Source organism: Arachis hypogaea, chromosome 12, assembly GCF_003086295.3.
Source record: "Arachis hypogaea cultivar Tifrunner chromosome 12, arahy.Tifrunner.gnm2.J5K5, whole genome shotgun sequence".
Taxonomy (NCBI): domain Eukaryota; kingdom Viridiplantae; phylum Streptophyta; class Magnoliopsida; order Fabales; family Fabaceae; genus Arachis; species Arachis hypogaea.
Genome location: NC_092047.1, coordinates 26,753,296 through 26,781,272, shown reverse-complemented (window position 1 = coordinate 26,781,272; position 27,977 = coordinate 26,753,296). Strand labels below are relative to the sequence as shown.

Here is a 27,977-nt window from a genome sequence, read left to right as displayed (position 1 = left end):
CTTTTTCAGGATGGCCACCAAGAAAGGAAAGGAGAAAGCTACTCCCAAATCACCGGCAAGAAAAGGAACGAAAAGAGCCCCAGCTGAGGAACCACAACCCTCATCCACTTGCACATCTTAGCATGCACCGAGGAAGGTGCAATCTTTAAGTGTGGGGAGGTCGATACCGATCTCTGTGGGTTAGTACCTTCCTATCTCAACACCAATTATTTATTTTCCTTATTAGTTGTTGCATTTGCATACTTGTTTGATTTTTTGTGCATATTTTACCACTTAGTTGAAGAAATATTTACTTTTTCAAGAAACTTTTTATATCATTTCACTAATTTGAATAAAATTTTTGTTACAGTTGTTTGAAGAAATATTATTTTGGAACATGGTTTAGAACTCGAACACACAAAACCTGTGAGATTTTTGAGCCTATTTGAATTGGTTGCATTTTACCAACCAATATTTTATTAGTATGTATTTTTCTCTCTAAAATTGTGATCTTTGTCTTGCTTGATTATATATTTCCATGGTTTGATGTATGCATACATTTACATGATTGAGGCCTTTGTTTCACTGAGCTTACATACCCATATGGCCTTACCCTTTCATTATTCTTTGCAAACCAATGTTGAGCCTATTATACCCCTTTGTTCCTTACTTTAGCACATCATTAACTCTAAGCGAAAAATAATAATGTCCTTAATTTGAATCCTTAGTTAGCTTAGACTAGTGAGAGTGCTCATAAATTAAGTGTGGGGAAGTGAATTTGGAAACATTTGGTTTGAGAATTGAGTATGTTAGAATTTTTTGGAAATGTGAAAAAAATATTTAGGACATGATTCATGCATCCAATAATTTAATCATATGCATTGAGAAAAATAAAAGAAAAAAAATATATGTAAAAAAAAAGGAAAAAGAGCAAATAAGAAAAAGGGGACAAAATGCCCTAAAGTAAATGTTGAAAACAATGCATATGTACTGTACTTGAAATTATAATGCATGAATATGTGGAAAACATGGTTAATGGATAGTTAGATGTGGTATTATGATTACATGGATTGTCTAAAGTTAAGTGAAAAGTTTAAAGTTAATTAAGGATTCAGATTTTAGTCCACTTGACCAAATACAATCCTACCGTGACCCTAACCCCATTACAACCCTTAAAAGACCTCTTGATATGTGTATCTGTGCATTAAATTTATGTTGATTGTTAGATGAAGAGCAAGTCTTAGAAAGCAAGGTTAGTGGAGAATTGAGAGAATCGAACCTAAAACACTTGAGTGATTAGAGTGTATACACTACCAGTGAGGGTTCGATGCTCAATTTCTTGTTCCCTGCTTTCATGAGCTATTTTCTTCTTGCAAGTCTATTTGTACTTCATTTTCATGATTTGAATTAGTGAAATCCAGTTCATATTTCTTCTTGAAGGATTTGTTTACTATTAACTAAGTAGGTAGAAACATTCTGCATGTAGTTGCATTTCATACATTCTACCATTCCTCTTCATCTTTATAGCTTCTCTTGAGCTTAGCATGAGGACATGCTAATGTTTAAGTGTGGTGAGGTTGATAAACCACTATTTTATGGTTTATCTTGTGCTCAATTGAGTGGATTTTATCAACTCTTTACCCACTTATTCATAATATTTGCATGGTTTTATATTTCCTTCCTAATTTTATTCTATAATTAGAAACTTGCTTCCCGAGCCTTTTAATTACCAAAAATTAATTTCCTCTTATCACCATTTGATGCCTTGATATGTGTGTTAAGTGTTTTCAGAGATTATAGGGTAGGAATGGCTTGGAGGATGGAAAGGAAGCATGCAAAAGTGGAAGGAATATAAGAAGTTGAAGGAAATGCTAAGTTGTCCAGCCTGACCTCTTCACACTCAAACAGCTATAACTTTAGCTACAGAGGTCCAAACGACACGGTTCTAGTTGCTTTGGAAAGCTAACATCTGGGGCTTCGATTTGATATATAATATGCCATAGTGGCCCTGACGCTAGGCGACGCGACCGTGTGACCCATGCGGCTGCATCGCAGTGACGAAAATCAGCGTGTTTGAATTCGCAACCAGTGAATTTTGGGCTGTTTCTGACCCAGTTTGCGGCCCAGAAAACACATATTAGAGGCTATAAAGTGGAGGAATTCATCCATTCATAAATAAGCTTTCAAATTCACAATTTTAGGAGTAGATATAGTTTTTAGAGAGAGAGGTTCTCTCCTCTCTCTTAGGATTAGGATTAGGATTTCTCTTAGTTTTAGGAGTGACTCTCGATCTCAGGTTCAATATTCTTTTTATTTATTTTCTCAATTTAATTTATGAACATCTATGCCAGATTTAATTTCTTTTGTTAATGCAATTCGAGGTATTTTCAGATTTAAAATTACTTTGCTTTATTTATATTGATGCTTTTAATTTAATTTAGATATTTTTCTCCCTTTTGGCTTTGGTCAAGTGATTGGTAGTACTTGAGTTATCAAACTCAGCAAGTGATTGAAATTGGCAGATTCTGCTTGAGCTAGGATTGCTCTAACACTAGTCTCTCCACAGGAGTTGACTAGGACTTGAGAATCAAGCTAATCAGTCCACTTAACCTTCCTTTGTTTAACAAAGGCTGACCAAGTAGGATTAAAATCCAATTCTCTTCACACCTGATAAGGATAACTAGGATAGGAATTCCAATTCTTATACCTTGCCAAGAGATTTTATTATTATTATTTTATTTTACTTGTCATATAACATATTCCCTCCTTACTTCTAAAACCCCAATTTACAAACTCATAACCAATAATAAGAACATACCTCCCTACAATTCCTTGAGAAGACGACCCGAGGTTTAAATACTCGGTTATCAATTTTAAAGGGGTTTGTTACTTGTGACAACCAAAACGTTTGTACGAAGGGATTTTTGTTGGTTTAGAGACTATATCTACAACGTGACTGTTTTTTCTTTACTGGCAAAAATCCTAATGTCAGTGCGCGTGGCCTATGCGTAGGCGTCGATGAGCAAATTCAATTGGCCCAGCCAAATTCCAGAGAGTTGCGCCTGAGTTGTGCTGGTTTTGTGCCTGGGGCACAAAACGCACCCACGCGTACGCGTGGCTGACGCGTAGGCATCACTTGGTTTTTCTCCCATCCACGCGTGCGCGTGGGCGACACGCACGCGTGACCCTGTTTTCATTCCAAAGTTGATTTTTGAGTTTTCAAAGCCAAATTTCATACTTCTAAGCCTCCGATTTCACCCCTTATGTCCTAAAACTTGATGATATTCCTAGCAATGAGAAGGGCTAGTAAATGTGGTAACTTGTGGAGGAAGAAAGGGAAGAATTAATGATAAATGATGATCAAGGATAATTGTATGAGATACGGAGGATGAATGTGGAAGTGCTTGATATGCCATGAGCCGAAGGGCTGTAATTGTTAATGAATTGGCTGGTTATGGATTGTATTATAGTCCAAATGACTGAGATATTGCCGAGTATGGTTGAGTTATTATTGAATTATGGCTGAGTATAATTGCATATATGCGTATTGAATGAAATGTGAATGTTGCACTTCCACTATCTGAGATATGAGTTTCCCTGGAAGAAAGCAATGGCTAGCCACCATGTGCTCTAGGTGGAGACTCGATACTCTGCTGACCCTGTGCCGTAAGTGTGGCCGAACACTGAAAGTTTCGGATGAGCTTGCCCTGAAGAATATACACCAGTGAGGGTGTTGGATATGAATTATGATTTATAAATGAGTATAACTCGAGTTGGGGATGCACGACAGAGGGACAGTCCAATGGTTAGCTACCAGGACTTGTCGGGTTGGCTATATAACCGACAGATGATATCATCAGCCATTAGGACAGGCATTCATCATATGCATACTATGTGAATTGTTTGGAATTGCCTAATTAACTACATATTACCTGCTAATTGTCTAAATGTCATATCTGCTTCCTATCTGTATATCTTCTTGTTTGATATAATTGTGTTTGTAATATTATATTACTGCTGGCGGTTGGGAGGTCTGCAGGAATTAGAAAGGGAAGCATTAGTTAGACTGAAGATCTTTAGTCAGTTGCCACTTATGGTTTAGTCTATTTATAAGTTTTGATTTTATCTGGTGGAAGTTCTAGGATTGTCTTCGGCTTTCCCAGGACATTACATGTTAGATATATGGGTATTGTTACCATACTGAGAACCTCCAGTTCTCACCCATGTGAATTTTGTGGTTTTCAGATGCAGGATATGAGGCTTCTCGTTGAGGCATGCTGGAGACTTCTGGATTAGCGAAGATCCTTGGTTCTCGGGACTTTATTTTGGTTTTATATAGATAGTTGCTATCTCCACTAAATAATGTATATATATACTGTTTTGACTCCTCTTAGAGGTGGTTTTGGAGAATAGATTTTGTTAGCTTGTCCTTGGGGTTTCCCGTGGGTTTCTTACTCTATGTTTATACTTATATATGTATACTTGTATGCTCAGACCGGTTATCTTCGCAAACCGGGTCTTGAGTTTTGTTATTCGTATCATTGGCACTCTTATGTTTATGGTTTCACCTTAGTCTATCTTTTGTCGATTTTGTTACATTATCGATTGGAGTATTGCGCTTTTCTATTTAACGGTTTTGTTCTACCCCTTTTCTTCAAAGGCTCCTAGTTATAATCATTCTTCACAATGCTATATGTACTAAATTTTATCTTTAGAGGTCGTAATACCTCGCCACCTCTGTCTTATGACTTAAGCATAAGGCTCTATATGGTAGGGTGTTACATTATGAGCATTTCAACTCATTTACCCTAAAAATGAGAGGGAGGGGCGGATAGAGAGAAGAGAGGAAGGAAGCCTAGCCTTCCAAACTTCAAATCACCATAACTTTCTCTCCGGGACTCCGATTGACGAGCCGTTTGCGGCCACACATCGCTCTTCTCATTCTCTACAATTCTCTCTAAGTTTTATGGTGAGTATCCCATTGTCCTCTGTCCAGTTTTCGTTTTCCTCTTTAAATTTGAATTTGGTTTAGGTTTTGAGAAAATCTTGTGATTTTAGTTGTTTAGAAGTGCCTCTAGTATGAGCCTTTGGTGAGTTCCGTCAATCAATTTCGTGGGTTAAGGTAAGGAACCCTCTAACCCTTGTGATTTACCAATTTCATGAACCCTAGGTTGATTATAAGTGTGAAAATTGATTATGTTAGAGTATTGGATAATTTTGGTGCACAATTAGAAGATTGATATTGCTTGTGGGGCCTTGGTGAGGCTTGGAGCTAAGGGTTGGTGGAGACTCTCAAGAAGAAGCTCAATTATTTTGGCTACAAGATGTACGATTTAAGTTTTATTTAAGTATCGTGTGGTGTGATGAGAATTCCTAGGCTAGATGCCCTTAGGATTAAGTTTGGATTGTGTAAATAGTTGGTACTAATATGCATAATTGACATGTAATGTAAATTAATGATTGCATTGAGAATTGTGTGAAATTGTATAGGATTTGATGAATTGGATAATGAATATTGGTTTGTGGAATATGTATTTAAATTGTAAATTTGGGACGGAGGCCGTGAATCTTAGGCCGGAGGCTGAAAAGAGGTAAGGAAGGTAAGTTGATGTGTGTATTGTGTGATGATATAAGAGATTGGATGGATTTTAGATATTGAATGTGTGAATAATTGGTTTGGTTATTGAATAATAAGGTTTGAGGAATTGAGGTGTGAAATTTGATAGTTTTAGGTGAAATTGTGTAGATGAGGTACCTTTGGTTTTGGCTAAGTGTAATTATGTGAATGTGATTGGGTTGTGGTCATTTGGATCAGTGGAAATGAATTTGGCTTGTGAACATTAGAAAAATTGGTGATTTCTATTTTTGGGTAAAAACTGATTTTTTTACCAACTTTGGCGGTCCATAACTCGGTCCACAAAGTTTGGAATTCTTCAAAATTGGATTTTTATGAAAGTTTATTCAACGATCTTTCCAACAGTTCAGAAATGGTTGAAAAAGGAATTTTGTAGAAGAAGTTATGTGTGTTGGAAGTTTGGGGGTTTAAAAATGTAATTCTGCAGCTTTTTAACTTAGTAAAATTTTTGGTAAAACGTACCCCGACGCACATGCATGGCCGACGCGCATGCGTCCCTCACGATTTTTACTATCTCACGCGTGTGCCTGGCCGACACGTATGCGTCGCTGCACTAATGCAAATGCCTCGTAGAAAATTCAGAGATTTACACGGGTACTGTGCTAGTTTTGTGCGAGGAGCACAAAACACACCCACACGTACGCGTGGATGACGCGCACGCATCACTCTGCTTTTCTGACTCCCATGCGCACGCATGGTCGATGCTTACACGTCACTCTACTTTTCCACCTTACACGCGCACGCGTGGGCGACCCGCACGCGTGACCCTGTTTCCAGCAAAAGTTGATTTTTGAGTGTTTAAAGCCGAATTTCAAACTTCTAAGCCTCCATTTTCATCCTCTAAGTCCTAAATCTTTATAGTATGCCTAGTAATGAAAAGAAGCTAGGACATGGGGTAACTTGTAGATGAAGTAAAGAGAGAATCAATGATGAATGATGAGTAATGACGATTGTATGAGTTACTGAGGGTGATGATGGAAGTGCGGTGTATGCCGTGAGCCGAAGGGCTGTATTTAATAATGATTATTGGCTGGTTATGGGTTATGTTATGAGTCAGATGGCTATGATAAATATTGGTTTATGGCTGGAATTAAAAATATGACTTTGAATGATTGTTTTATCTTGAGCTCTCTTTCTCGAAAGTGCGACCCCAAAGAAATGAAAGAAGATGAGAATCCCCTTCCCTGTTCTTCTTGGTATTGTAAAATCGCCACCAGCGAGATGGTGGGAGGTTAGGATCTCCTCCTTGGTTCCTCCTGGGCATATGAGAATGTACCTCCTGGGTATATGCAAGGGTTATGGTTGCGCCCCACTTGCTTCAGGTTGGTTAGTATAGAGGCTCCCCGGATGGACGCAAGGGTTGTGGTTTCGCCCCACTTGCTCCGTGATGTGGTGAGATATACCTGCCTGGGTAGATGCAGTGGTATTGATCCACTTGCTCTGGGATGTGGTGAGATATACCTGCCTGCGTAGATGCAGTGGCATTGATTCCACTTGCTCCGGGTTTGGTTTGCAACTCCTGGGGTAGATGTAGTGGTTAGCCCCCACTTGCTCCCAGTTAAGGTTGATTTGAGATTTGCGAAATTATCTGAGTTTCAAATTCCTTGGGTTGATGCAGTGGGTTGGCTCCGCTTGCTCCAGGTTGAGATCCGAGATTCTATTGACCCTATGTCGTAAGTGTGGCCAGACACTGTGAAAGTTTCGGATGAGCTCGCCCTCGTGGATAAACACCAGTGTGGGTGTTGTGTGATTATGGTTATGATTGTGAATAACTCAAGTTGAGGATGCACAACAGAGGGACAGTCCAATGGTTAGCTACCAGGACTTGTCGGGTTGGCTTTATAACCGACAGATGAGACTCATCAACCATAGGATAGGCTTACATCATTTGCATATGTTTAACTTGTTTGGGTTTGCCTATTTGTTTGGATTGCTATATCATGTATGTTATATTACCTGACTATATGCTATCTGTTCTACTTGTACCTTAATTGTGTATTACTTGTCTGTATTGATTGTGTTTGTACAACTGAGAGGTCCCTCAAAGTGGTGTCGGTTGATGCTGAGGGCTGTTCTTGTTGAAATGGAATAATGATATGATTAATTTAAAATGATGATTATTGAATGAGATAATTTGAGTTCCCTGGGTAGACACAGTGAAGTGATTTCACTTGCTCCAGGTAGAGAATGAGATATTTTGAGCTCCCTGGGTAGACGCAGTGAAGTGATCACTTGCTCCAGGTGAAGATATGAAATATTTATATAGAATTACTGAAATAAGATAACTGGTGGAGGTTTGGCTTATGATTTCTATTCTGATTTGTTGGAGAGTTATAAGTTGGGAAGCATCAGGAAGAGGAATCAGATTTAGCGTTCCCTTATGACAGTTGCTGATGAGCGGATAATTTATACACTTTTTGGCATTATTTTTAGTATGTTTTTAGTAGAATCTAGTTACTTTTAGGGATGTTTTCATTAGTTTTTATGTTAAATTCATATTTCTGGACTTTACTATGAGTTTGTGTGTTTTTCTGTCATTTCAGGTATTTTCTGGCTGAAATTGAGGGACTTGAGCAAAAATCAGATTCAGAGGTAGAAGAAGGACTGCTGATGCTGTTGGATTCTGACCTCCCTGCACTCAAAGTGGATTTTATGGAGCTACAGAACTCAAAATGGCGCGATTCCAATTGCGTTAGAAAGTAGACATCCAGGGCTTTCCAGCAATATATAATAGTCCATACTTTGACCGAGTTTAGATAACGTAAAAGGGCGTTGAACGCCAGTTCTATGCTGTTGTCTGGAGTTAAACGCCAGAAACAAGTCACAAACCAGAGTTGAACGCCAGAAATATGTTACAACCTGGCGTTCAACTCCAGAAAGAGCCTCTGCACGTGTAACACTCAAGCTCAGCCCAAGCACACACCAAGTGGGCCCCGGAAGTGGATTTATGCATCAATTACTTACTTCTGTAAACCCTAGTAGCTAGTTTATAATAAATAGAACTTTTTACTATTGTATTAGACATCTTTTGATCATTTTTAGATCTGGAGACCTCCATGGGAGGCTGGCCACTCGGCCATGCTTACCCTATTATCACTTGTATTTTCAACGGTAGAGTTTCTGCACTCCATAGATTAAGGTGTGGAGCTCTGCTGTTCCTCAAATATTAATGCAAAGTACTACTATTTTTCTATTCAATTCAACTTATTCTGCTTCTAAGATATTCATTCGCACTTCAACCTGAATGTGATGAACGTGACAATCATCATCATTCCCTATGAACGTGTGCCTGACAACCACTTCCGTTCTACCTTAGATTGAATGAGTATCTCTTGGATCTCTTAATCAGAATCTTCGTGGTATAAGCTAGATTGATGGCGGCATTCATGAGAGTCCGGAAAGTCTAAACCTTGTCTGTGGTATTCCGAGTAGGACTCTAGGATTGAATGACTGTGACAAACTTCAAACTCGCGATTGCTGGGCATAGTGACAGACGCAAAAGGAGGGTGAATCCTATTCCAGTATGATCGAGAACCTCAGATGATTAACCGTGTTGTGACAGAGCATTTGGATCATTTTCACAAGAGGATAGGATACAGCCATTGACAAGGGTGATGCCTCCAGACGATTAGCCATGCAGTGACAGCGCATTGGACCATTTTCCAGAGAGGATCAAAAGTAGCCATTGACAAAGGTGATGTCCTTACATACAGCCAGCCATGGAAAGGAGTAAGACTGATTGGATGAAGACAGCAGGAAAGCAGAGGTTCAGAGGAACGAAAGCATCTCTATACACTTATCCGAAATTCTCACCAATGATATACATAAGTGTTTATATCCTTATTTTCTATTTATGTTCGAAAACTCCGTGATTAATTATTATCCGCCTGACTGAGATTTACAAGATGACCATAGCTTGCTTCATACCAACAATCTCCGTGGGATCGACCCTTACTCACGTAAGGTTTTATTACTTGGACGACCTAGTGTACTTGCCTGTTTGTATCGAAGTTGTGAATGAAAAACAATTTATTAAGACGTGCGTACAGAGTTTTTGGCGCCGTTGCCTGAGATCACAATTTCGTGCACCAAGTTTTTGGCGCCGTTGCCTGGGATCGTTCGAGTTTGGACAACTGACGGTTCATCTTGTTGCTCAGATTAGGTAATTTTCTTTTTGCTTTGTTTTCAAAAATTTTTCAAAAATCTTTCAAAAATTTCTCCTTTGTTTTCGAAAAAAAAATGTTTTCAAAAATATATTTTTCTTTAGAATTTTTAAGAATGAATTGTAGTGTTTCATGAAGCATGTTGAAGCCTGGCTTGCTGTAAAGCCATGTCTAGTTCTTCTGGATAGGGAATGTCAGGCGTGTCATGTCTGAGTTACATATTAAAGCTTGGCTGGCTATTAAGCCATGCCTGACCCTTTGATTGGATCTTTAGACTAAAGAGCATAAGATTCCTGGAATTTGTATTAAAAATTTTGGAATCCTTATTTTTCTTTTTCAAAATGATTTTCGAAAAAAAAATAAAAGAAAATACAAAAAAATCATAAAATCATAAAAATCAAAAATATTTCATGTTTCTTGATTGAGTCTTGAGTCATGTTGAAAGTTTGGTGTCAATTGCATATTCATCTTGCATTTTTCGAAACATTCATGCATTCATAGTGTTCTTCATGATCTTCAAGTTGTTCTTGGTAAGTCTTCTTGTTTGATCTTGATGTTTTCATGTTTTGTGTCTTTTCTTGTTTTTCATATGCATTCTTGCATTCATAGTGTCTATACATGAAAAATTTTTAAGTTTGGTGTCTTGCATGTTTTCTTTGCATATAAAAATTTTCAAAAATATGTTCTTGATGTTCATCATGATCTTCATAGTGTTCTTGGTGTTCATCTTGACATTCATAGCATTCTTGCATGCATTCGTTGTTTTGATCCAAAATTTTCATGCATTGCATCATTTTCATGTTTTTATCTCTCATCATTAAAAATTCAAAAATCAAAAAAATATCTTTCCCTTCTTCTCTCATCAAATTCGAAAATTTGAGTTGACTTTTTCAAAAATTTTTAAAAATTCAATTGTTTTTATGAGTCAAATCAAATTTTCAATTTAAAAATCTTATCTTTTTCAAAATCTTTTTCAAAAATCAAATCTTTTTCATTTTTCTTAGTTATTTTCGAAAATTTTAAAAATATTTTTCAAAAATCTTTTTCTTATCTTTATCACATAATTTTCAAAAATAACATCATCAATTAATGTTTTGATTCAAAAATTTCAAGTTTGTTACTTGCTTGTTAAGAAAGATTCAAACTTTAAGTTCTAGAATCATATTTTGTGATTTCTTGTGAATCAAGTCATTAATTGTGATTTTAAAAAATCAAATCTTTTTCAAAACCAATTTCAATCATATCTTTTCAAAAATATCTTCTTATTTTATCTTTTTCAAAAATTTGATTTCAAAATATCTTTTCTAACTTCTCATCTTCTTATCTTTTCAAAATTGATTTTCAAATTTGTTTCAACTAAGTAACTAACTTTTTGTTTGTTTATTATCTTTTTCAAAACTACCTAACTAACTCTCTCTCTCTCTCTAATTTTCGAAAATATCTCCCTCTTTTTCAAAATTTCTTTTTAATTAACTAATTATTTTAATTTTTTATTTTAAAATTTTCAAAAATTACTAACCTTTTTCAAAAACTATTTTCGAAAATCACTAACTCTTTGTCAAAAAAACATTTTCGAAAACCCTCTTTCTCTCTCATCTCCTTCTATTTTATTTATTTATCTACTAACACTTCATCTCACCCAAATTCGAACCCCCTCTTCCATCTGTGTTCGAATTTTTTCTTCTTCTTTTCTTCTATCACACAGGGACCCCTATACTGTGGTAAAAAGGATCCCTATTATTATTATTATTTTTCTGTCCTTCTTTTTCATATGAGCAGGAGCAAAGACAAGAATATTCTTGTTGAAGCAGATCCAGAACCTGAAAGGACTCTGAAAAGGAAACTAAGAGAAGCTAAAATACAACAGTCCAGAGACAACCTTTCAGAAATTTTCGAACAAGAAGAGGAGATGGCAGCCGAAAATAATAATAATGTAAGGAGGATGCTTGGTGACTTTACTGCACCTAATTCCAATTTACATGGAAGAAGCATCTCCATCTCTACCATTGGAGCAAATAATTTTGAGCTGAAACCTCAGCTAGTTTCTCTGATGCAGCAAAATTGCAAGTTTCATGGACTTCCATCTGAAGATCCCTTTCAGTTCTTAACTGAATTCTTGCAGATCTGTGATACTGTTAAGACTAACGGAGTAGATCCTGAAGTCTACATGCTCATGCTTTTTCCTTTAGCTGTAAGAGACAGAGCTAGAGTGTGGTTGGACTCTCAACCTAAGGATAGCCTGAACTCTTGGGATAAGCTGGTCAAGGCTTTCTTAGCCAAGTTCTTTCCTCCTCAAAAGCTGAGCAAGCTTAGAGTGGATGTTCAAACCTTCAGACAGAAAGAAGGTGAATCCCTCTATGAAGCTTGGGAGAGATACAAATGACTGACCAAAAAGTGTCCTTCTAACATGCTTTCAGAATGGACCATCCTGGATATATTCTATGATGGTCTGTCTGAATTAGTTAAGATGTCATTGGATACTTCTGCAGGTGGATCCATTCACCTAAAGAAAATGCCTGCAGAAGCTCAAGAACTCATTGACATGGTTGCTAATAACCAGTTCATGTACACTTCTGAGAGAAATCCTGTAAGTAATGGGACGCCTCAGAAGAATGGAGTTCTTGAAATTGATACTCTGAATGCCATATTGGCTCAGAACAAAATATTGACTCAGCAAGTCAATATGATTTCTCAGAGTCTGAATGGAATGCAAGCTGCATCCAACAGTACTCAAGAGGCATCTTCTGAAGAAGAAGCTTATGATCCTGAGAACCCTGCAATAGCAGAGGTAAATTACTTGGGTGAACCATATGGGAACACCTATAATCCATCATGGAGAAATTATCCAAATTTCTCATGGAAGGATCAACAAAAGCCTCAACAAGGCTTTAATAATGGTGGAAGAAACAGGTTTAGCAATAGCAAGCCTTTTCCATCATCCACTCAGCAACAGACAGAGAACTCTGAACAAAATACTTCTAATTTAGCAAATTTAGTCTCTGATCTATCAAAGGCCACTGTGAGTTTCATGAATAAAACAAGGTCCTCCATTAGAAATTTGGAAGCACAAGTGGACCAGCTGAGTAAAAAGATCACTGAAATTCCTCCTAGTACTCTCCCAGGCAATACAAAAGAAAATCTAAAAGGAGAGTGTAAGGCCATTGAATTAATCACCATGGTCGAACCTGTAAGGGAATGAGAGGACGTGAATCCCAGGGAGGAAGACCTCCTGGGACGCCCAGTGATCAATAAGGAGTTTCCCTTTGAGGAACCAAAGGAATCTGAGGCTCATCTAGAGACCATAGAGATTCCAGTAAACCTCCTTATGCCATTCATGAGCTCTGATGAGTATTCCTCTTCTGAAGAGAATGAGGATGTTACTGAAGAGCAAGTTACCAAGTACCTTGGTGCAATCATGAAGCTGAATGCCAAATTATTTGGTATTGAGACTTGGGAAGACGAACCTCCCTTGCTCACTAATGAACTGAGTGATCTGGATCAACTGACATTGCCTCAGAAGAAACAGGATCCTGGAAAGTTCATAATACCTTGTACCATAGGCAACATGATCTTTGATAAGGCTCTGTGTGACCTTGGTTCAGGGATAAACCTCATGCCCCTCTCTGTAATAGAGAAACTGGGAATCTATGGGGTGTAAGCTGCTAAAATCTCATTAGAGATGGCAGACAATTCAAGAAAACAGGCTTATGGACAAGTAGAGGACGTGTTAGTAAAGGTTGAAGGCCTTTACATCCCTGCTGATTTCATAGTCCTGGATACTGGGAAGGATGAGGATGAATCCATCATCCTTGGAAGACCCTTCCTAGCCATAGCAAGAGCTGTAATTGATGTTGACAGAGGTGAATTAGTCCTTCAATTGAATGAGGACTCCCTTGTGTTTACAACTCAAGGTTACCCTTCTGTAAACATGGAGAGGAAGCACAAAAAGCTTCTCTCAAAACAGAGTCAACCAAAGCCCCCACAGTCAAACTCTAAGTTTGGTGTTGGGAGGCCACAACCAAACTCTAAGTTTGGTGTTGAACTCCCATATCCAAACTCTAAGTTTGGTGTTGGGGAGTCTCAACAATGCTCTGAACATCTGTGAGGCTCCATGAGAGCCCACTGTCAAGCTATTGACATTAAAGAAGCGCTTGTTGGGAGGCAACCCAATTTTTATTTATCTAATTTTTATTTTCATGGTTTTTCATGTTTTATTAGGTTCATGATCATGTGGAGTCACAAAATAAATATAAAAATTAAAAACGGAATCAAAAACAGCAGAAGAAAAATCACACCCTGGAGGAAGACCTTACTGGCGTTTAAACGCCAGTAAGAAGCATATGGCTGGTGTTCAACGCCGAAACAGAGCATGGTTCTGGCGCTGAACGCCCAAAATGGGCAGCATCTGGGCGTTTGAACGCCAAAATTGCACCCTGGAGAAGAGCTGGCGCTGAACGCCCAAAACAAGCATGGTTCTGGCGTTCAACGCCAGAAATGGGCAACAAATGGGCGTTCAACACCCAGAACAAGCACCAATCTGGCGCTGAACGCCCAGAGTTGTGTGCAAGGGCATTTTGCATGCCCAATTTGGTGCAAGGTTGTAAATCCTTGAACACCTCAGGATCTGTAGACCCCACAGGATCACCTCAGGATCTGTGGACCCCACAGGATCCCCACCTACCTCCACTCACTTCTTCTCACCCCTCTTTCACACAATCCCATAAACACTCTTCCCCAAAACTCTTCACCAATCACCTCAATCTCTCTTCCCTATCACCACTTCACCACTCACATCCATCCACTCTTCCCCATAAACCTACCTCATAAACTCCACCTACCTTCAAAATTCAAAATCAATTTCCCACCCAAACCCACCCTATATGGCCGAACCTTACCCCCCCCCCCCACCCTTCCCTATATAAAGCCCTCCATTCTTCCTCATTTTCACACAACACAACCCTCTCTTCCCCTTCTTGGCCGAATACACATATCCATCCTCTCCTCCTTATTCTTTTCTTCTTCTTCATCTATTCTTTCTTCTCTTGCTCGAGGATGAGCAATATTCTAAGTTTGGTGTGGTAAAAGCATAAGCTTTTTGTTTTTCCATTACCATTGATGGCACCTAAAACCAGAGAATCCTCTAGAAAAGGGAAAGGGAAGACAAAAGCTTCCACCTCCGAGTCATGGGAGATGGAAAGATTCATCTCCAAAGCTCATCAAGACCACTTCTATGATGTTGTGGTCAAGAAGAAGGTGATCCCTGAGGTCCCTTTCAAACTCAAGAGAAATGAGTATCCGGAGATCCGACATGAAATCCAAAGAAGAGGTTGGGAAGTTCTAACAAAACCCATCCAACAAGTCGGCATCCTAACAGTTCAAGAGTTCTATGCCAATGCATGGATCACTAGGAACCATGATCAAAGTAAGAACCCAAACCCAAAGAATTATATTACAATGGTTCGGGGGAAATACTTAGATTTCAGTCCGGAAAATGTGAGGTTGGCGTTTAACTTGCCTATGATGCAAGGAGATGCACGCCCCTACACTAGAAGGGTCAACTTTGATCAAAGGTTAGACCAAGTCCTCATGGAAATATGTGTGGAAGGAGCTCAATGGAAGATTGACTCCAAAGGCAAGCCGGTTCAATTAAGAAGACTGGACCTCAAGTCTGTGGCTAGAGGATGGTTGAGTTCATCCAACGCTCCATCGTCCCCACTAGCAACCGATCTGAAGTTACTGTGGATCGGGCCATCATGATTCATAGCATCATGATTGGAGAGGAAGTAGAAGTTCATGAAGTCATCTCCCTTGAATTCTACAAAATAGTCGAAAAGCCCTCTCCTAGGGCAAGGCTAGCTTTTCCTCATCTTATTTGCCATTTATGTTACTCAGCTGAAGCTTTTATAGAAGGAGACATTCCCATTGAGGAAGAGAAGCCCATCACTAAGAAAAGGATGGAGCAAGCAAGAGAGCCCATTCATGGATCTCAAGAGACGCATGAAGCTCATCACCATGAGATCCCGGAGATGCCTCAAATGCATTTTCCTCCACAAAACTATTGGGAGCAAATCAACACCTCCCTAGGAGAATTAAGTTCCAACATGGGACAATTAAGGGTGGAACATCAAGAGCACTCCATCATCCTTCATGAAATAAGAGAAGATCAAAAAGCAATGAGAAAGGAGCAACAAAGACAAGGAAGAGACATAGAAGAGCTCAAGGACATCATTGGTTCCTCAAGAAGGAAATGCCACCATCACTAAGGTGGACTCATTCCTTGTTCTTACATTCTCTGTTTTTCATTTTCTCTATGTTAAGTGCTTATCCATGTTTGTGTCTTCATTACATGATCATTAGTATTTAGTAACTTTGTCTTAAAGTTATGAATGTCCTATGAATCCATCACCTCTCTTAAATGAAAAATGTTTTAATTCAAAAGAACAAGAAGTACATGAGTTTCGAATTTATCCTTGAACTTATTTTAATTATATTGATGTGGTGACAATGCTTCTTGTTTTCTGAATGAATGCTTGAACAGTGCATATGTCTTTTGAAGTTGTTGTTTAAGAATGTTAAATATGTTGGCTCTTGAAAGAATGATGACTAGGAGACATGTTATTTGATAATCTGAAAAATCATAAAAATGATTCTTGAAGCAAGAAAAATCAGCAAAGAATAAAGCTTGCAGAAAAAAAAATAGAAAAAAAATAGAAAGAAAAAGAAAAAAAAAAGCAAGCAGAAAAAGCCAAAAGCTCTTAAAACCAAGAGGCAAGAGCAAAAAGCCAGTAACCCTTAAAACCAAAAGGCAAGGGTAATAAAAAGGATCCCAAGGCTTTGAGCATCAGTGGATATGAGGGCCTAAAGGAATAAAATCCTGGCCTAAGCGGCTAAACCAAGCTGTCCCTAACCATGTGCTTGTGGCGTGTAGGTGTCAAGTGAAAACTTGAGACTGAGCGGTTAAAGTCAAGGTCCAAAGCAAAAGAAGAGTGTGCTTAAGAACCCTGGACACCTCTAATTGGGGACTTTAGCAAAGCTGAGTCACAATCTGAAAAGGTTCACCTAGTTATGTGTCTGTGGCATTTATGTATCCGGTGGTAATACTGGAAAACAAAGTGCTTAGGGCCACAACCAAGACTCATAAATTAGCTGTGTTCAAGAATCATCATACTAAACTAGGAGAATCAATAACACTATCTGAACTCTGAGTTCCTATAGATGCCAATCATTCTGAACTTCAATGGATAACGTGAGATGCCAAAACTATTCAAGAGGCAAAAAGCTACAAGTCCCGCTCATCTGATTGGAGCTATATTTCATTGATAGTTTGGAAATTATAGTATATTCTCTTCTTTTTATCCTATTTGATTTTCAGTTGCTTGGGGACAAGCAACAATTTAAGTTTGGTGTTGTGATGAGTGGATAATTTATACGCTTTTTGGCATTGTTTTTAGTAGAATCTAGTTACTTTAAGGGATGTTTTCATTAGTTTTTATGTTAAATTTACATTTCTGGACTTTATTATGAGTTTGTGTGTTTTTCTATGATTTCAGGTATTTTCTGGCTGAAATTGAGGGACTTGAGCAAAAATCAGATTCAGAGGTAGAAGAAGGACTGCTGATGTTGTTGGATTCTGATCTCCCTGCACTCAAAGTGGATTTTCTGGAGCTACAGAACTCAAAATGGCGCTCTTCCAATTGCGTTAGAAAGTAGACATCCAGGGCTTTCCAGCAATGTATAATAGTCTATACTTTGACTGAGTTTAGATGACGTAAAAGGGCGTTGAACGCCAGTTCTACGCTGCTGTCTGGAGTTAAACGCCAGAAACAAGTCACAAACCAGAGTTGAACGCCAGAAATACGTTACAACCTGGCGTTCAACTCCAGAAAGAGCCTCTGCATGTGTAACACTCAAGCTCAGCCCAAGAACACACCAAGTGGGCCCCGGAAGTAGATTTATGCATCAATTACTTACTTCTGTAAACCCTAGTAGCTAGTTTATTATAAATAGAACTTTTTACTATTGTATTAGACATCTTTTGATCATTTTTAGATCTGGAGACCTCCATGGGAGGCTGGCCACTCGGCCATGCTTACCCTATTATCACTTATGTATTTTCAACGGTAGAGTTTCTGCACTCCATAGATTAAGGTGTGGAGCTCTGTTGTTCCTCAAAGATTAATGCAAAGTACTACTGTTTTTCTATTCAATTCAACTTATTCTGCTTCTAAGATATTCATTCGTACTTCAACCTGAATGTGATGAACGTGACAATCATCATCATTCCTATGAACGCGTGCCTGACAACCACTTCCGTTCTACCTTAGATTGAATGAGTATCTCTTGGATCTCTTAATCAGAATCTTCGTGGTATAAGCTAGATTGATGGCGGCATTCATGAGAGTCCAGAAAGTCTAAACCTTGTCTATGGTATTCCGAGTAGGACTCTGGGATTGAATGACTGTGACGAACTTCAAACTCACGATTGCTGGGCGTAGTGACAGACGCAAAAGGAGGGTGAATCCTATTCCAGTATGATCGAGAACCTCAGATGATTAGCCGTGCTGTGACAGAGCATTTGGACCATTTTCATAAGAGGATAGGATGCAGCCATTGACAAGGGTGATGCCTCCAGACGATTAGCCATGCAGTGACAGCGTATTGGACCATTTTTCAGAGAGGATCAAAAGTAGCCATTGACAAAGGTGATGTCCTTACATACAGCCAGTCATGGAAAGGAGTAAGACTGATTGGATGAAGACAGCAGGAAAGCAGAGGTTCAGAGGAACGAAAGCATCTCTATACACTTATCCGAAATTCTCACCAATGATATACATAAGTGTTTCTATCCTTATTTTCTATTTATGTTCGAAAACTCCATGATTAATTATTATCCGCCTGACTGAGATTTACAAGATGACCATAGCTTGCTTCATACCAACAATCTCCATGGGATCGACCCTTACTCACGTAAGGTTTTATTACTTGGACGACCCAGTGCACTTACTGGTTAGTTGTATCGAAGTTGTGAATGAAAAACAATTTATTAAGACGTGCGTACAGAGTTTTGGCGCCGTTGCCTGAGATCACAATTTCGTGCTCCAGTTGCCTATTTCATGGATTAGCGAGAACATAGGATGAATATTTGGTGAAAAGAAGTTTAGGATGCTTAGTGAGTTTTTATTACAATGCATTGTATTTATTTGGCACTTTTACTGTATTGGAAACCCATGGGTCGGGGGTTCTCATTCCGTATATATCTCTTGTTTTTCAGATACAGGTCCAGGTGCTCAGAAGTGAGCTGTGGTTCATCTGAGAGACAGCGAAAATCTTTATATTCTCTACTTTATATTTACTTAGAATCTCTCCACCTTTATTTTGAAAAGCTTTATTATGTATTGAACTCTTCTGAACTTGCCTATAGAGGTTCTTATGTTTCTTTTGGGAGAGATTAGGAGATACTGTTATCAACTACTGTTATACTGTACCCTATCCGGCCTAAACTTTGCGGGTCACGACTAGTGGCTATTTACTTATGTTATATGTCTATATACTATCCTTCACTTAATCTCCTTTATGCCTTTATCAGTATATCGCTTTCAACTTCACGCTTTATCTTTTAGTTGTCGATGCGTGAGTGATACGACTTCGCAATTTTATTTTTACTCTTTTCAGATTTCTCGATTAATACTCCTTTCAATTTTACTTATAATTATGTATTAAAAATTCACCTGAGAGTCGTACCACCGTAATATCATTGACTTATGACTCGAGCATAAGGATTTGAATATTAAGGTGTTACATTGCACGCATTGTGGAATAAAATATATATATATAAGAAAATAATTATAACAAAAAAATATTTAAAATATGTGATTTAAATATTTTTATGTATAATTAATATATATGTATGTATAAATAAAAAAATTACTGTAATTTATGAAGATTACACATGACTTTTTTTTCAAATGAATTTATTTTAATTATATTACAATTAACTCATAAATAATGTATAATTATATTATTTTACGAAAATATCTTTTTTATAATTATATCAAATTAATATTCAATACATTATTAAACTAATTATCAATCATCGATATTTTTATTCATTCTAATTATATTAATTGATATAATTCTAATTCTCATTCATGTGCAATAATTTTATTAGTAGATAGTTGTATCCATAATAATTCATGCTATAATTCTCACTCATTCTAATAATGGTTCGTTAATTATATAGTTCTTTATCTTCTACTTTAATTAGTGCATAATACTAATAATAATAATAATAATAATAATAATAATAATAATAATAATAATAATAATAATAATAATAATATTGTATGGACACAAGATTAATTAGTTAACAAATTGAATTTTAATTATTATGTTTTATTTTTTACTCATATTTTTATTCATTGGTTATTTTATTTTTTATATTTACAGTAAATATTGAATGTAAAAAAAAGAATATTGATTGTTACTATTTTATTTATTTAGAGTCATAATTAAATTTGATATAATTCTAGCAAGTATCTATAATTAAAAATAACATGATACTATAACTTTAAGTTGTATAATATAATAAAAAAGAATGTAGCAATTTATATCTGCTTCTTATAGAGCAACAATATTATATATATTTATATATCTCTTCTTTTAGTTTTTTCCTAAAAATATTGGCACATAATTAATGTAGATAACATATATACTGAGTAAGTATCTCCATTGAATTAATCATAAAGGTTAATAAAAGATAATGGTATAATTTTTACCTAATTATAGCAAGTATCTCCATTAAAAATATTAGCTAATTATTACTGTGTATAATGAGTGTGTGTGTATATATATATAAGCAGTAATAGTGAATTGTAACAATTTTTATCATCTAAAAAATTCGTACCTCAGACATAGTTCTTTTTCTGTTTATTATTTTTCATACCTAATGGCCTACGATTCTATCAACAGTATTTATTACCTATGGTAGATTATGTAATAAAAAAGTTTGGAAAATAAAGGCAAAAGTAACGAGTAAAGATGGTCTGCGAGTGCTGTTAAAAGATCACAAACATTTAGAAAATAACTGCACGATGAATGTGGTATATAGAGAAGTTTTTGAGAGCTTATAATGAAAAGGTAATAACAAAATCTCTTAATTAAATTTATTAATTTATTAAAATTTATCACTATCAATTTAAAAAATTGACAAATTCTAGGTGCTAATGGATAATGTATTCTTAATGTACATTTATAATTTGAGAATATTAGAATTATCATAAAAATCTGTATTATTTTATTCTCCTGGTAAACAATTTTATAATTACGTTAATAATATAATTTTGTATACTAACATTAATATAGTATTGTTTCAGGTATATATTTTACAGGTATCAAAGAATAGTGTTGAGTTATTATTTAGTGGGTTTAAATTATTTATTATTTATTAGAGAACTTTTTGCATTAAAATTCTCTAATAATTTGTTGTTCATTTTCAACTGATTTTGATATGTTCTTTCATATATAACAATTTGTTGGTAGATTTAGGTATTACTAAATTATTTATGATCATATTCAGTATATATGTCTAATTTATTGAAAAAAGTAGATTACTAAAACCGGTTAATAACTATTTTAGACTTACAATTACACTAAATTAAGAAAAAACAAACAATGCATGACTCATTACTTTTTTATTAGTCAAATTATTATAATTCAAATTAATTTTAACAAAACAACTTAAAATTATAATTTCAATTTTATCACGTGCTTGCCACGGGTAATTACACTCATATTTTTATAAAATAAATTTAGAAGAGAAAATAGTACATTTATTTTAGCAGAAAAATAGATTCATGAGAAATCGACACCTCATTTTCATTAGTTAGAAGAAAATCCAGTTTTAGTATATTAAGTAGATTTTATATTTTTAATACATATTTTATTACAAATATTAAGTTTTAATGCACCTGTAATATGCTTAAAATATTAAAGTCATGTAGCAAAAATACTCAATTTTTAATCATCTAGAATTCTTGATTATGGGCAAATTACATAGATACACAAAGTGGAGGCCTAAATTACTCAATTATTACATTTTCAAAATAGTTACATTTCGGTTTATTTTTACCTTATATAAACTGTTATGTAGAGGTTTTAAAATTTATAGATAAATCACTACATGGTATAAATGTTTAAATGAAAATTAACTGACGTCATAAATCACTAGAGGCGGTTTATAAAAAAACAACTTTAACACGTAAACCACAATAGGTCATAGCTATTTATAAAAATATTTAAAGTTTATATCCAGTCTACAAAATGTATATATAAATTAGATAGAAAGAATGTTAGAGGACCATTAAAATTTATTATTTTTAGCTATTATTTGGACAACAATAATTTACACTCATATTTACAGATATTTGCATACAAAAAATATATAATTTGTTACTATATTTATTAAAATTTTCATACATAAATCAATATAATTTGCACATATATTTTACAGAGTTTGAACACAATTTTGGGCCAATATTTTATAGCAATAGTTTGCATCCATATTTACAAGTATGTGTACTTTACACACAAAAAATATATAATTTGTATCTATATTTATCAGAGTTTGCAAATATGAATCAATATAATTTACACACATAAATGCTAATTTATTATTTATGATGGCAAAATGATTGATAAAATTATAAAAAACTAATGACCACATAGAGTTTCTCATTAGATAAATAATTTTAAATATCAAATCTAAATATTAGAAAAACTATTTAAATTTTAAAAATATAATGTTTTAAATTAAAGTGTAAATAATAGCTAACTTTTTTTATTTCACTTTATTCAATTGATTGATATTGGCTTAAAAAAGTTATATATAATTTATTTTCATCTAAAATTATATTAATTTTGAAAAATATTAAGATTAAGATATATGAAGAAATTTTACATTATATTGTGTAAATTGGGATATATGATAAGGTGATTAAGAGAATAAAATTTTGTGTGTATATAATAGTTGAAATATGTGTATAGCATGATATGTTTATATTGTCTATTGATGAATATTAACTATAATTTTGTTTTTGGAAGCACAAATTTGATAACAATATAATTCCTTATTATTCCTATAAAGTTAATAATTATTTCTTAATATATTTTAAGAGTTTTTATAGGTTTCCAAGGAGTTATATTATATCCGTAATTTCATATAAAATAATTTAAATATTAAAATCTCAATATTAAAAAATCTAAAACTGTTTTAAAAATATAAAATTTTAAATTAAAGTGTAATTAATTAAAGTTCATTTAAATTAAAGTGAAATTAAAAAAAAGTTAGGTGTTATTTACACTTTAAAGTTTAGGTATTATTTATGAAATCCTAATCCAACTTTAGAGTCGATGAAGTTTATACACATTCGAGCACTAGGTAAAAATCGGGTGAAAAAAGGGTCGTTCATATAATTGTTCAAGAAAAAACAAGATATTGTTCAATAGTAATCAGTAACAAATCAAAAGTTTAGACCAATAATCAGCACGCTGAACAGAACAATCAGAAACCTTACAATAACAAGAATAAAAAAAACAATAATAGCCACATCAATTTAAATAAGAACAAATCAGAAAAAAATCAGAACAGTAATTAGTTTACTACAAGAATTAATAATTAGAAAGAACAGTAATCTGAATTTCAGAATCAGAAGCTCAGCCTTATTTAATTTTTTCCCAAAAAAAAAATTTCCAGCTCACTGAGAAGGAGAACACCGATTCAGAAGATCAACATTAATGATTTCTTTTAAACAAAAAAGGAGATATCGATTTACTTGAGAAGAAGAACAGGAAAAAGGCTCAGTTGAGTAGAGAAGAAGAAGAACAAGGGCAGCATCATCGGGAAAAAGGAGCAGAGAAGCAATTGTCACTGAGGGTCGTCTTCGTCAATGAGCTTCGCAGGAATTGATGGTGGCCGAGAAGAAGAAGAATAGGGGTAGCAACGCTGGAAAAAGTAGGAGAGAAGCGTTGAAAAGTAGTCGTCATGAGAATCGTTGTCGTCTTTGAGGGTCGTCGTAGCCAACGAGGGTTGTCGTCATCACTGAAGCAGCACAGCACCGTCGACGTGAAACAGAGAGCGTTGAGAAGCAGAGAAGCACCGTGAAGCAGGGCAGCACTATCGGCATGACTCTGCGGCTGCTATAGACGGTGGCGTCTGCGGCTGCGACAAGGTGGGGATGAGACACAGAGAGGGGGCCACCGTGCCCTAATCGAGAGAGAGGAGGAAACAGTTTCTTCTTCTACCGAGTTCTAGCCCCTAAGTATATTTCAAATTTTGAAGCATTAACTACTCACCGGACTGGGCTGGGTGACCCGAGCATGACCCAGACCTGATCTCGGTTTCTCTTCAGATATTTTACTTTTTTTTTTCAGACCATACCCGGGCCATTTCGGCCCCGAATCAGAACCTTAAAAATGCATCAATTTTGGGAGATAAGTCTCAAAGTGGTCCCTGAAGTTATACCCGAGCTTCATAGTAGTCCCTGAACGTAAAAGTTACTCATATTCATCCCTAAAGTTGCACTCCGGGACTCAGACTCATCCTTTTGGCACATTTCGTCTATCTGGCGCAACCGAAAAGATGAGTTGGCCTCCTTCCTGACATGTTGGCAAAACAGAAATAGTTTAGTGTTTGCTGTGGCGCCAAAATGATATAAAACGACGTCGTTTCACGCTGAAAACCTCCCTTCCTCAACTTCTCCCCGAAGAAACAAACACCTTCTATGTCAAAATTCAAAAGAAAGAAAGAAAAGAACCACAACACACTATTGACTCCTCTCCGCGCTCTACCACTGAGCTAATAGCCCGTCGTGTGGGCCTCCCGCTGAGGCCCGCTATGCCAAAAGCGAGAAAAACCCCATCCCTCTCTTTCTTTCTTTTTTTTCGCCCCCGTATGGCGACATGGGGCGAAAAAAAAGAAAGAGCTCCTATCAACTTGTTCCGACCTAGGATAATAAGCTCATGAGCTTAGTCTTACTTCACCTCCGAGAAACGAAAGAAAACTTCCATCTCCAAATTTAACTCAGACGTAGCTCGCTTCTTTTGGGGTGTGAAGCCGTGTCAAACCAAACTACCCAACAAGCATTAGCTCTCCCTGAAAAGGAGGTGATCCAGCCGCACCTTCCAGTACGGCTACCTTGTTACGACTTCACTCCAGTCACTAGCCCTGCCTTCGGCATCCCCCTCCTTACGGTCTCCGGAAGCTGAAACGTAGTGTCCCAAACGTTAGAATCATAAACCGACAATGGCTACGGATAAGTCGGTGATGGCAGTCATAAGGGCGGCGAGGCCTTCCTTTCTAAACGACCACGACAAAGCAGCGTTTGTCGTTCACGCCACCTTCCTCTCTTCCGGCTACCTCCTCCCTGCCACCGGCTCCCAAGCCGTCTCCGACGACGCCCTCTCACCTCCCTCCACTGGTAACACTTTCACTAATTTTCCATTTTGTTCTCTCTTTTTTCTTTAACGAAATCATTTAATTTCGATATATTTTATGTGAAATATCCAAATATCATTAATGATCACTCTTCTTTAGTGAAAATAATTGACAATTCTGTTTTCTATTTTCACTTCTTTCTTTGCAAGAAACAGAAAACATAGAAAGTAAAAAGGTAAACCAAACGTGCCCTAAGTTTGTAGCACTAGCTATGTAGAACAATTTTCATCTAATCAGTGTAAGAGAGTTTTATAGGATTATCTAATTGTTTATGACTTTAAAAATAGTGACGAGGTGAGTCATGTATTGTTGATAATGTGAAAATATATAATTAGATGTATACTTAAGATTTTTTTATGCTGACGATGCATGCAATTCAAATCCTCAGATATTTTAGGAACATTTTATCCATCAAGATTGAATATGTGTATTTAGCCGTTCAACATGTACTTTAAAAGATTATTTGTTCTTGAGTTGATGATTTATTGAAAACCATCAAATACTGATATGTGATTGATTGAGTGAATTACAGAGATTCATTATTTAGATTATAAAGAAAAGTTGAGCTTTCTAAGGTGGTAGCTGTTAATAAACCATGATAACCACAAATAATGGCAATTCATGCCGGAAAACTGCACTATCCTTGGGCTTCCATACTAGACAAAGGATTAGGCTATGCAATCTAATCTGAGGATCAAGTCAATTAAGATGAAGTTAGAAGATACCTTGTGGTGTCAAGAGAAGATGTAGCAAATTGATATATGCAGCCTGAAGTTTATAATTAGCATTTACTGATCATTTTTAATATGTGGTTTGTGATTGTGTGTAGAGGAGGTGTCTGTAGAGAACGGGAACCAACTAGACCAAGAATATGCCTTTGTTTATGTCAATCCAGAAAAGGTTTCAAATAAAGTGCTGGTAAAGTGCCTCGTCATAAATGAGAAGTTACTCATTGATGCTCTTGAAAGAAGGGTCTTCTGACCCTGCACAGCTTGAAATTTGGTAAGCCTCCTTTTTTCCCCTTCAAGCAATAAGTTCTTCAAGATTTTGCTTTCATTTGATGCATTGCAAAATTAAAATTTTTGTAACTGACCAACCTAGTTTTCTTTGTTCGTGTTGAATTGGGTTGTGTTGGAGTTTGAAGCTTCTATTTGTTGATGACTTATTTTATTACTCTTTTTAATTAAATAGAATTTCCATTCTTGATAGAGGAAGATCAAAAACTAAAATATAATGGCTATGGTGGGGAAAAAATCATACATGATTTTTAATGAAAACTGAAGTACTGAATTGTAATTTGAAAACCATTTGAAATTAGAGTTTGTACTTTGTATTGTCAACTTTTACCCTTTTCCCTCATTCCTTTCTGTGTCACATCAAATATTAAGATAGAATAGTTAAAGAAATAAAAAAATCACCAGAAATATTTTGTATATTCATTCTATGCTGCAAATTTCAAGCTTGTGTGTATTGAGTTTTGTTGCTCAAAGGTTATCTGCTTTTCTTTCTGGGTGAAGATTTTCCTGTGTCGGATATGTTGTGAAAATTAAAATTTTCTATAGTTAATCATACTTCTTATGAATTTACAGTTATGTCATGATCTGGTGTGTAACACCCAAACTACCAAAGCTCACGCTTCCGGCTGCGCGACTCTGATAGCTTGGACATTACGACGATACTTATATTATTTAATACTAAAATATGAGATTGTTTAAAACTTTAAACCGCAATACCGCTCCCAAAAATACTTTCGTTCGATATCGTACATCCATAAATACCATACAACTTACAACAACTCATAAAAGAGTACATCCATATATACATAATTATATATAAATAACTTTACAAGCATTAACCAATACAATTCCTATCCCTCTTATAGAATATATCAAGATAATAGCGAGGGTTCAATAAACCATAACTAAAACAATACAGAGCATTTCAACAACAACTAAATAAACCCTTCGTGACTTCAGCGTCCATATCCTGAAAGGGAAAAAATGTAGGGGGGTGAGAACATCATCCTCGAAAGGGTTCTCAGTAGAGGGTTTTTGGGAATTACTGTAATAGGATACATGAAGATAACCGCACCAGTGATCAATAACCGTCTCATGCCTCTTTTCAAAAATGACGGTTTACAATAAGAGTAAAGTCGGAAATCTTTTCTAAAAGAGGAACCGTTTAATTCTCAAAAACTCAAAAGCCTTTCAAAAGGGTTTATCTATACTGAACCAAAATAGCCTTTCATATTTTACACCAAACCAGAAACACAAAACCGAAATCAACCATCAGTTCATCTCATTTCAACCACGGCCCTAGGCCTAAACAATCCAACAACAACCAATCACCACAGTCCAACAGAGTCCTAATAGCAAACACAAATAGGAAGATGCAAGCACAAACAAACAGTTATTGCAAGTAGAACAGTTAGCAATTAATCACATAGGCAAACCAAGTATAATATGCACACCCAAACAATGTCACATAAATGCATATGATGCATGCATGTCCCTAGTGGCTGATGATATCATCTGTCGGTTATATAGCCAACCCGACACGTCCTGGTAGCTAACCATGGACAGAAACACCCATCGCGGAGCAAGTAGGTTTGAGCTACAACCCCATTGCTACTACCCGCTCAACCCAGAGCCAGTGGAATAACCACTACTGCGGCTACTACCCAGGCGGGTATTTAAAAGCTCAACCTGGA

General features: G+C 36.1%; 1 protein-coding gene and 1 non-coding gene across 2 annotated transcripts; one reads left to right on the top strand and one right to left on the bottom strand.

Moving 5' to 3' along the window:
- Nucleotides 1-12,082: 12,082 nt before the first annotated feature.
- LOC112730760 (small nucleolar RNA R71) lies at nt 12,083-12,190 on the bottom strand. Its single transcript, XR_003166570.1, has one exon. It is a non-coding gene; the product is annotated as a small nucleolar RNA R71 (small nucleolar RNA).
- Nucleotides 12,191-25,075: 12,885 nt separating this feature from the next.
- On the top strand, nt 25,076-26,248 carry LOC112727211 (probable proteasome inhibitor). The gene is made up of 2 exons (XM_072208212.1): nt 25,076-25,250; nt 26,097-26,248. The coding sequence occupies exons 1-2, from the start codon at nt 25,076-25,078 to the stop codon at nt 26,246-26,248; spliced, it is 327 nt and encodes a 108-aa protein (XP_072064313.1).
- Nucleotides 26,249-27,977: the final 1,729 nt, after the last annotated feature.

What these genes read in the sequence shown, in the direction of transcription:
- LOC112727211 (XM_072208212.1), top strand. Translation starts at nt 25,076, where the DNA reads ATGGCTACGGATAAGTCGGTGATGGCAGTCATAAGGGCGGCGAGGCCT. An exon ending in CCTCTCACCTCCCTCCACTG is followed by an intron (nt 25,251 to 26,096) that starts GTAACACTTTCA and finishes GATTGTGTGTAG; the next exon opens with AGGAGGTGTCTGTAGAGAAC.